At 46.9% G+C, this 10,946-nt stretch overlaps 2 protein-coding genes across 2 annotated transcripts in view; both read left to right on the top strand.

Moving 5' to 3' along the window:
• THBS4 (thrombospondin 4) overlaps positions 1-10,946 on the top strand; it is a 1,064,342-nt gene that overhangs the window by 340,731 nt on the left and 712,665 nt on the right. The window lies entirely within an intron of this gene.
• CD180 (CD180 molecule) lies at positions 1,932-8,890 on the top strand. The gene is made up of 3 exons (XM_010725507.3): positions 1,932-2,191; positions 6,188-6,354; positions 7,007-8,890. The coding sequence occupies exons 1-3, from the start codon at positions 2,102-2,104 to the stop codon at positions 8,730-8,732; spliced, it is 1,983 nt and encodes a 660-aa protein (XP_010723809.1). The 5' UTR covers positions 1,932-2,101; the 3' UTR covers positions 8,733-8,890.

Below are 10,946 nucleotides of genomic sequence, written 5' to 3'. Positions count from 1 at the left end.
GCTAAAGCCCGTCTGGAATTGAATCTAGCTAAAGTGATAAAGGATAATAAAAAAGGCTTCTTCTGTGAAATCCCCCACTGTCAGAGGGGACTACACACAGAAGATGTAAAATTACAAACAGGAGGATGCTTGGGAGGGGACAGCGGCCTCTTATGAGCACAGGGAGTGGAATTAACATGATGGGTGCTCACGGAACTGCTCATACACCTCTGGTAGCTTCTGTGCTCCCCAGCTCCTGGATGAGCCGTAAACACCAGACCTCCAATTTCACTTCAACAGTTAAACCCTCATTGCCCATAACAGAGGCAGACCCTGGGATTACTTGCAACAAAATCCTTCCAGTTTCCTCATAAAAAAGTAAATTACTGCAGTTATTTCTATGCTAATCATATGTGAATTACACAACACATAAGAACAAGTTTGTACAGCAGGGAGAGGCAGGATTCATTTTGACTGCTCTCTCCTCGTAATTTAGGGGACTTTTCTTCCAGAACAACCAATTCTTAGAACAGAGCTTTCTGGTGTGGGTGATTTTGTGGAGGCATCCATGCCAGAAGTTCTCATGGCCTCCCAAAAGCAAGGTAGGGTGCAAGCCATAGATGCTGCAAGCCAGGAAAAGCCTTGGAGTGTTAGCATGGAGCACAGGAAGAGAACAAGCCGCAAACATCATGAACAAGTTCCTCTGAACTTTCTGCTGTTGGCTGGCAGGGGGAGCAGGATTTCCAGTAAACGTGGATCTGGCAGGGAAAGAGGCAGGGAGGAGATATCAGTGAGCTTTCCAGACTGCCATTCAGAAAATGTTTGCTTTTAAATTTCATAAATTAAGTACAACTGCAGAAACAGCAACAAAAAGTATAGCTCTATCAGATGAGCAAAAATCATCCTATCAGCAAACAAATGCAGTTGCAGGGCTGTGGTAGGTGTGCTTGTGCTTGATACAGGTACACCAAGACCACGCAAAGTTTATACAAAGATGCAGTATGGACTTTGCTCTACACTAGATTCTAAGCACTGTTCCTGTATGTTGATGGCCCACCTGCTATCACCCAGTTCCAGGGACAAGCACACCTGTGATTTGGGCAGCACTTGATGGACAAATCAGCTCTTACTCCTGCTACTGCCCACGCCGTGTCTGCTTTGCTCTTACTTAGGATCTCTCTCCTCTCATGCCACTGCATGCTGAAGCAGCTGGCTGCTGGGAGGCTCTGCCCAGCACACAGATGCTCCCTGCAGCTCAGCACTGCTCATTCTGCCTCTTTACAAAAACACTCCTTGGCATACAGGCTACTGGGCTTGCTGAGACCAAGTTATCACACAAATGACTCAGCCAATGAAAAGAAAGAAAAATGAATAAATCCATGTTTGGCAGGCTGGGTGGCCAGAGTGAGCACACAGCCATGCTGTGCTGGGCGGCAAGGACCAGGCCTGGATCTCCTCTCACCTGCAGGAGCTGCACACATGCCCATCCTAGGATGGTTTGAAGTATTGTCCCACTCATAAAAACCAGACTTAACCTAACCTAACTCTTAACCTAAATGCAATCAAGCATTTCTTCCAGACTCAGCTTTTGCTTTTTAGCTTTATTTCTAACAAGAGAAGCCATTCTCATCAGTAACCCTTTCTGCAATAAGACTGTGCCTGTATTTTAGTTGCTTTACAAGTTCTGTAATTTCACAAGTGACACGCTAACTTTCTTGTGACTCAGACTTTCTCTTGCACTGAACTCTTCATATGTGACACTGCATTCTTGTTTCCCTTTCCTTGCTTCTTCCCCTTCTTCACTCACAGATAACAGCTCCACTGTACTTAATGAAGATGTTTGTTCTGCGTAAGCAAAAAAAAGGCCTTTTCCTCACTTTCCGTTTTTAAAATCTGTTCTGCCCCAGATAAACATCAGTGCACAGTCAAATGACTGTACTTAAAAGTGGGAAGTTCCTCTTTCTGTCCAAAACTACTGCCACGCTCACACTGAGACCAAGAGGTTAACCGAACACAATTTTTCCTTACAACTTACTTTCAGCAGACTTGTCCAACCTCCATCTCCGTGTCCCACTTTCTCCAAGAGAAGACCCCAGCAGCCTCCTGCCAACCCCACTCAGACATGGTGTGCAGCTCCTGCCTTCTGATTGCAGCTGTGCTCGCCTTTGCCAGCTGCAGAGCCTCCCACATGGTGGATGCAACCTGCTCTGAGGTGAGTGCCAGGCACTGGTCTCTGCCAGGACAGAGACTGTGTGTGTTGGTGGCAGGATCTGACTGGAGCTCAGCTCTGCTGGCATCCAAGAGCTTCAAGTCACCAAGGGGTTTCCTTGGGTCTGGGGGCTTCTGTCAGAGCCATGAGTGGACGCTGGGACATGTGCCTTGTGGCACTCACTTCCTTCCCTCCTCCTCCTCCTTTTTGCTGCCATGCTGCAGCACCACTCTAGGTCTCGCAAGAAGTAGTGGATGACACAGTGCTCAAGGGGACCTTCAGCAGACAACAGAACCAGAAGGAGGGTGGGTTCAAGACTGTGTCTCTTATGCTATGCTCTCCAGCCAGCCAGCACCTGGTGTGCGGGGTGAGAGAGATGTCTCTGCTGCTCAGAAGTGCTGTGTCCAGGAGGACAGTGAGAAAGCACAGAGTTTTCCCAGAGCCAAGGCAAAGGCTGGTCTTCAAAGCTTTTAATTTGTATTTTTAAAGTGGGAGATGGGTAGGATGGGGGAAGGCAAAGATTTTGGTTCAGGTAGATAGCTCCATGGACAACAGCACTTTTCCCTGTACAGATGGGGTCAGAAGCAAATCCCTTACTGAAGTCTTCACACAGGTGCATGAGTGGCACAGTGTGATGCCAGAGAGGCAGCTGCTCCCTGGCTCCCCTGGCCCTGCTGTCTGCCCTGCAGCATGGGCAGGAAGCAAGCTCACTGCATTATGGTGGAACACAGGCATTGCTCATCTCTGTAGCAACAGTGAGGTGTTCTTTATCTCTCTAAACTGTATGTTGCAGTGGGCAGCTCCATATGTCACCTGCTGCTATGGAAAGAGTCGTGTTTTCCACGTTTACATTTTGCTGTTTCCATAGATACCAGCACTGCTTGGGTATGTCTCTTAACTCCATCTCCACCCACATACCAGGCCCCAGGCAGGCTGCAGGGCTTCGAGGGGTGGTGGAGGCATGGCCAGCATCACACTGCTGCTCCAACCTCCTCTCCCGGCCAGCTTCCTCTGATGCTTCCCAGATCCCCTAAGGAACAAGTGTTACAGAGTCACAGAATTAGAGGATTATAGGGGTTGGAGGGGAACTCTGGAGATCATCTATTGCAAACCCCTGCTAAAGCAGATTCCCTACAGTAGGTTGCACAGGAAGGCATCCAGGTGGATCTTGAGTATCTCCACAGAAGGAGACTCCACAACCTCTCTGGGCAGCCTATTCCAGTGCTCCATCTCTCTGACAGTGTCAAAGGTGTTCCTTGTGTTGACTGCACCAAAAATGGAGGAAGAAACCATTCTCCCTGCACATCCTTTGACTGCCAGGAACATCATTTAGGATCCCATTTGGGATGGAATGCAGAATACATTCCCATTGATTCAGATAGAGACAGTTAGAGAGCTCCTCCTCCATCTGGACTACCACAAGGGACCAGACGGGCTCCACCACAGGGTGCTGAGAGAGGTGTCAAGCTGCTTTCCACCATCTGTCAGTGTTCCTGGTTATCTGAAGAGATCCCAGAGGATTGGAAGCTTGCTGATGTGACTCATTTACAAGAAGGGCCATATGGATGATCCAGGGAGCTACAGGTCTGTCAACCTGTCAGGGGTCAGTACTGGGGCCCATTCATTTGATATCTTTATTGATGACCTAGGTGAGGGGATTGAGTGTATCCTCTGTAAGTTTGCAGAGGACACCAAGCTGGGAGGTAGTGTTGATCTGTCCGAGGGTAGGGAAGCCCTTCAGAGGGATCTAGATAAGCTGGATCACTGGGCTGAGGTGAATGGGATGAGGTTCAACAAAGCCAAGTGTTGAGTCCTGCACTTAAAATCATAAAATCATAGAATCACAAGGTTGAAAATGACCTATAAGATCATCTAGTCCAACCATCTTCTCACTACTACTGCTACGACAAACTACTAAAGCATATCTTGCAACTCCTCGTCCAGATGCCTCTTGAACACTGCCAGGAACAGTGACTCCACGACCTCTTTGGGCAGGCCATTCCAGTGCTTGATCACTCTCTGAGAGTAAAGTTTTTCCTCGTGTCTAACCTAAACCTCCTCTGATACAACTTGTGGCCATTTCCCTGGGTCCTGTTCATTGCCAGGGAGAAGAGGCCAAACCCCTCTTCACCCCAACCTCCGTTCAGGAAGTTGTAGAGTGCAGTGAGGTCTCCCCTGAGCCTCCTCTTCTCCAGTACTCGAGGTGCAGCCTGACTTTGGCCACAACAACCCTATGCAGCGTTATAGGCTTGGTGATGAGTGGCTGGATGACTGTGAAGAGGAAAGGGACCTGGCGGCGTTGGCTGATTCTTGGCTGAACATGAGCTGACAGTGTGCCCAGGTGGCCAAGAGGGCCAATGGCATCCTGGCCTGCATTAGAAATAGAGTGGCCAGCAGGAGCAAGGAGGTGATCATCTCCCTGTACTCAGCTCTGGTGAGGCCGCACCTTGAGCATTGTGTTCAATTTTGGGCCTCTCACTACAAGAAAGATGCTGAGGCCCTGGAACGTGTCCAGAGAAGGGCAATGAAACTGGTGAGGGGTCTGGAGCACAAGTCTTATGAGGAGTGGCTGAGAGAGATGGGATTGTTTAGTCTGGAGAAAAGGGGGCTCCGGGGAGACCTCATTGCACTCTACAACTTCTTGAAGGGAGGTTGTGATGAGGATGGGGTTGGCCTTTTCTCACAGGCAACAAATAGGATCAAAGGAAATGGCCACAAGTTATGCCAGGGGAGATTTAGATTAGACATAAGGAAAAACTCTCAGAGAGTGGTCAGGCACTGGAATGGCCTGCCCAGGGAAGTGGAGGAGTTGCCATCCATGGCAGCGTTCAAAAGGCATCTGGATGAGGAGCTACAAGATATGGATTAGAGGCTTGTGGTAGTAATGCTAATAGGAGGATGGTTGGACTAAGTGATCTTGGAAGTCCTTTCCAACCTTGTGATTCTATGATTCTATAATTCATTCTCCCTGCTCCAGCCTTCACTGCCTCTTCAACTTCCAGGCCACAGAGACATGGCTTGGCTGCCGCACACCCTTACCAGAGCACCAGCAGAGTCTCATGGTGCTGCCACATCCACAGGGCACGCAGCTGTCATTTCCTCCTCCTCCCTGACAGACTGCATGCACAACACTGCATGCTCCTGTGAGGGTCTCTGCATGCTTCTGGTGACAGCCTGACAGCTTGTGGGGAGAATGTGGTGACACAAGGCTGCCCTTAGCTGGGAGGTGCAGGCATGAGTGACCCTGTGACCCTGCCCCTGTCCTGCAGCCCCACTGGCCAGCACTGGCAGGACCCCTTGGAAGTTGCCCCTTAGCCCAGCCTCGGACAACAGGTGGGGTCCTGCAGTAGTCCCTGCTCCAGCCGCTCTCTCTCAGGTGGGCAGCAGGCAAGGGCAGGCTGGCCCTGTTTAATGAGCTTCCCTGTTGTTCACAGGATGCCCTTCTCCACACACAGACAGCCTCATTTTTGCTTAAACTGAAAAGCCCTGATAGGAATTTTAAAGGCTTGGCCTATCAGGTATGATTTCTGTCTAGCTCTTCCCTTGCATAACCACAGCTGGAATCAAGATAATTTGGACCTGTTCCTTTTGGAAACATTCCTAGGGTCTGCTCTTTTCTACTTCCTTCCTGCAAGATTTCCTGTAAGACTTCTCCAAGGGTAACCTTTGTTAGAAATACAGAATTTTAAACTACTTGTGGGAACCCTTTCTTAGGGATTAATGATGTATCCAGAACAGTAAACATTTCTCAAATGTATTAATTACGGTAAGAAAGTACTACAGATGAGACACTTTGAATTAGCACAAGATGCAACGTGCTCCTTTTGAAAGCCCACTCCAGAGAACACTAGGTCTTGTGTATTTTAAGCCCGTGCTGGTATTTTACAGGGTTCTAGATGCCACATTTTTAAATTTGAATTTATTTTTTAAAGAGGGGTAGTTTCCTGTTTACATTTACAGTGCATACCTCTTGGATTTCCACTGTAATGTTCTCCTCAGATTACAACGAATAAAAGCTATAGCTGTGAAGGTTTAGGACTGAGGGAGATTCCTGGAAGTCTACCTGTCACAACAGAAATCCTTGACTTCAGCTTCAACATGCTCCCATCCCTCCAGAATTCAACCTTCTCTGGGCTGGAGTCTCTTCTCTACTTGGACCTGACGAGGTATGGGAGAGCATTCTCACTTCTACATATCACCTTCGTCAGCCCCCCCCTTCCCCACTCTTCCCCTTAGCTGGCAGCTTCTGGAGTGAGCCCGCCTTCACAGGGAAGCTACCAGCTGCACTTGCAGATGACTGCTGAGTTATTTTGCTAAGCAGATTGATCTCCTTGAGCAACATCCAGGTTTCTCCTCCAGTAACAGTCATCTGCTGAGCAGTGGTGAAATGTGTCATGAGAACAGGTGGTTTTTTTTTGTTTATTTGTTTTGTTTTGTTTTGTTTGTTTGATTTGGTTGTTGTTGCCTTGTGTGTGTGTTTGTGTGTGTGTGTGTGTGTGTGTGTGTACTTTTTCTAAAAATATTCTTCCCTAAAGCCCAGGGAAAGAAAGTTTGATCCTTGTAAGTGCCAAACATTTTCTATCAAAAAGAGATTTTCATTTCATTAAGCTGGAGTGCTGATTCCTACTTAGGTCGCTACATTTAAATGTGAGCTTACAAATACGAGGCAAGCATCACTGAAAAGGAAGGATACTTGTATCCCACTGAAGACAACTGGTCATGACACTTTACATACATGTTATGCAGCCTAAGATATCACTTATTACATGAGGACTTTACAGTACAGCCAGTGATGCTGGTTTCTATTGCCCTTACAAGGTGTCAGATCAACTGGGTGTATGAAGATGCCTTTCACAACAACAAACGGCTGCACACCATTGTGCTGACTGGAAATCTGCTCATGTTCCTATCTGACACAGCGTTTGCCGGTCCTGAGTCTCTGAGGAAGCTTGTATTAACACAGACAGGAATAAGCACGATATCCTTTATTCCAATGACAAATCTGGACAGGTTGGACACCCTCATCTTGGGAAGCAACCACATCTCTTCATTGCAGCTCCCTCCCAACTTTCCAACTAAAAACCTCAAACATCTTGACTTTCAAATGAACCATATAAGAGTAATCACAGCAGAAGATGTCAGCATTTTGCAGAAGACCAGTAATATGACTCTTATATTTAAAGGCAACGACATTTTACACATTGAACCTGGAGCTCTCCAATCCCACTTCTACAGCTTGGACTTTGGGGGCTGTGCTGACATCCCTGGGGTCCTTGCAGGAATACGTAACTCCACTACCCAGACCCTTTGGCTAGGAACATTCAGTGATGTGGAGAAGAAGCCTGACATAACTCCAGGTGTTTTAGAAGGCCTCTGCAACATTTCTGTCAAGGATCTCTATCTGCAACTACAGCATTTCGAAAACCTAAATGCTGCCACATTTCACTGTCTGACAAGGCTCCGAAAGTTGGACCTAACCCACACCCACATCAGTGCTTTACCGCCTGGAATCAGTGGGATGAGTTCACTCAGGGAACTAGTTCTCAGCATCAACTCCTTCCAGCATCTCTGCAACATCAGCTCTGCCACCTTCCCATCGCTCACTCATCTCCACATCAAAGGGAACCTGCAGGCACTGCAGCTAGGCTCTGGCTGCTTGGAAGGTCTGGCAGAGCTCCGGCATCTTGATTTAAGTCACAGTCATGTTGAAAGCCTCGATTGCTGCAGCAAAGCGCTAAATGGCTTGAGCAGCCTTCAGTACCTAAATTTGAGCCACAACACAAAGCTCCATATCCAAGATGTGTTTTTCAAGGAGGGTACAAGCCTGGAGTTGCTGGACATAGCTTTCACTCATCTTCACATTGCCACTTCACAGGGTCCCTTCCGGAATCTTCATCTCTTGCAAGTCCTGAACCTTTCCTCTTCCTACATTAATACCAGCATTCAACATCTCTTTCAGGGTCTGGAAAATCTTGTGCTCTTGGACCTTAGTCAAAACACTTTTGAGTCAGGGATCATGCCTGAGGACAAACTGTTTCAACAGCTATCCAATTTAGAGGTGCTAATTTTATCATCCTGTGAACTGACAGCAGTGAACAACCAAGCCTTCCACAGCCTTGGGAAGTTACGGCACGTTGATCTGAGCCACAACAAGTTTACTGCACTCAGCACAGCTGTATTTTCAAAACTCAAGAGCATCTACCTCAACTTTGCCTACAACAGGCTCTGTATTATACCACGTGACCAGCTAGAGTCCCTGCCTGGCCACAGCGTAATCAATCTGAGTTACAACCCCCTGGAATGCACCTGTTCCAATATTGGTTTCATCACCTGGTACAGGCAGCATCTGGATAAAATTGAAGACTCCAAAAGAACAACATGTTCTGAACCCAAATCGCTAGCTGGGGCTCCGTTAGCCACAATCTCACTCTCATGTGGGATCAGCACTGCAGGAATCATTGCAGCTGTCCTACTTGTTTTGTGCTGTGTCGCCATATCAATTTGGGGTGCTCACTATTTCAAACGAAATTATCAGCAAATCTGAGTTTATTGCAAGCACACAGTGCAAACAGTTGTACAGCAAGGGGATTAGGATGTAAGACAACTGCTTTTGCTTGTGGCCTGTATTTTATGTAATCATTGTAACACTCTTTCTATTTTCATTATACTTTTTAGAAAAAGAATAAAATATCTTTTATGGGACCTGGAAAATAAACTGTGACCTGGGTTTTTAATATGAATTAACTTCTTTTAAGGATACTCCCCAGTTCATCTCCATACTAGCACTGCTGTCACAGCCAATAGGGCTAATGCACACACAGAAGGAAGATCCAAGAGCTGAAGCACAAAGCCTGAAAATAATAACAAAAAGATATAAAAGAATCCACAGCACCCTCAACAAAACAGCAACAGATCTCTCACCCTTCTCACCCCCTATCAAATGCACTTGAGGAACAGTGTTTTCTGTTGGCACTACTGTATGTTGCTCAATTAAAACAAAAAACACAAATTTTTGTGGTGGACTGGAGCAACATTCATACAGTCTCAAGATGACCCTGGCAGGGCAGACCTAATGTCCTGTATCGAGCTTCTCTTTAAATTCTGATTGTAAAAGTATCTGCCATGTGGTAGCAGCTGCCATGCCTACTCACTAAGCCTTTCTCATAACATTACCTTTAGCACTCCTTAGCTTTACTGTCCGTCTCACAGCAGTGCACAGGCACGGCCTGACACCTGTCTTCAGGGAAAGCCACGTGTGGCCTCGCTCTGACCACAGCAAGACTCCAAATTGCATTTGGCCAGATGCTGCGATCACCCGGTGAGGTAGAAGCTGAGCTCACTTTGAACACTTGCACTGGGAACAACAAACTCAGTTTCAGCTCCAGTCCCAAAAGCATTCCTCTGAAATCTTCTTACACTCATCTTCCCATGGACACATGCACATTCTGGACACCAGCAGGCCTCTCCTTGCAGCTCTGAGTTGTTTATAGGCATTCCCTGCTACCACTGACCTGCTGCCAGCCCCATAGGCAGGCACTTCCTGAAAGACTGACTCAAACCAGGCTGCTGTCAGAGGACAACCCAGCCTCTACGCTGAGCCAGGCAGCCAAGGATTCAAGGCAGCTTTTCCTATCTTCTGTAAATTGGACTGGTTAAACAAGTCAGCACCAGTAATTGCGCTGACAATCCAGCATGAATGCCAGCTTGGGCTCTCCTCAGGAGAGGCCTACCGCTTCAGTTATTTCCCTCCTGCATTTCTGGGTCCAGGAAAGCAATAGACAAATAGTGGAGCGAATAGAGCATGGTGTGGTTCATAGCCTGGAGTAGGTGCTAAAAAAACACTGCAGGAACAGACTGCAGATCTGCAAATATCAGTGACTTAAAGAGAATGTTGAGCTAGAACTCACTTTCTGATTATGTCGCTCAGCTGGAAAGAGGAAGAGAGGAGTTAAGCTTTGCCTGTTTCTGAAATACTACCCAGCATCATGGGTTAGCCTCACTTCTGGATTTGTCAGAACTTGAAGCTGAATGGAAAGGCAAAATGGTGAATGTGTTCGTGTGCAAGATGGGTGAGTAAACCCACTACTTTGGACTTTTGCAGGGCAGACTTTGGGCTGATTAGGACATTGGTTGGGGGAGTTCTTTGGGAGACAGTCTTGAAGGCAGAAGGTGTCCAGAAAGGCTGGATATTCCTATAGAAGGATGTCTTAAAGATGCAGGAGTAGGCCATCCCTATATGTTGTAAGATGAACTGACAGAAATATCAGCCTCCCCTGGAATGGGGAGCTATCACTAAAACTCAGGGGAGGGGAAAGAGTGTTTACCACCTTGAAAGAAGAGGCAGACAACCTGGAAGAGTACAGGGATATTGCTAGGTTATGCAGAAAGAAAATCAAAATCGGGTGAAAGTACACTATCTGGCCACTGCTGTAAAAGACTAAAAAAAATGTTTTTACAAATACATTAACAGCAAAAGGAGGGCCAAAGAGAATCTCCATCCTTTATTGGATACAGAGGGGAACACTGCCATCAAAGGTGAGAAAAAGGCTGAAGTACTCGAAGTCTTCTTTGCTTATGTGCCTGCAGTAAACTGAGTTGGCCTCAGGAAAAAAAAAAAATGACCATTCACCCACAAGGACAACAGGGAAGTGCCTGAAGTTGAAGTTACAGGACTGAAAACAGTTCAAGGGAAAATATCAACAAAACAGTGTTTCATGCTGAATTTTTATTTCAATGTTATGCAACTGCATAAGTATAA

Source organism: Meleagris gallopavo, chromosome Z, assembly GCF_000146605.3.
Source record: "Meleagris gallopavo isolate NT-WF06-2002-E0010 breed Aviagen turkey brand Nicholas breeding stock chromosome Z, Turkey_5.1, whole genome shotgun sequence".
Classification (NCBI taxonomy): domain Eukaryota; kingdom Metazoa; phylum Chordata; class Aves; order Galliformes; family Phasianidae; genus Meleagris; species Meleagris gallopavo.
This window is presented reverse-complemented; position numbering and strand designations above follow the sequence as displayed.

Bases quoted from the DNA above. Each gene is read 5' to 3' on its own strand.
- CD180 (XM_010725507.3), top strand. From the start codon at position 2,102: ATGGTGTGCAGCTCCTGCCTTCTGATTGCAGCTGTGCTCGCCTTTGCC. The intron at 2,192-6,187 runs GTGAGTGCCAGG...TGTTCTCCTCAG, and splicing joins TGGATGCAACCTGCTCTGAG to ATTACAACGAATAAAAGCTA. The intron at 6,355-7,006 runs GTATGGGAGAGC...TGCCCTTACAAG, and splicing joins CTCTACTTGGACCTGACGAG to GTGTCAGATCAACTGGGTGT.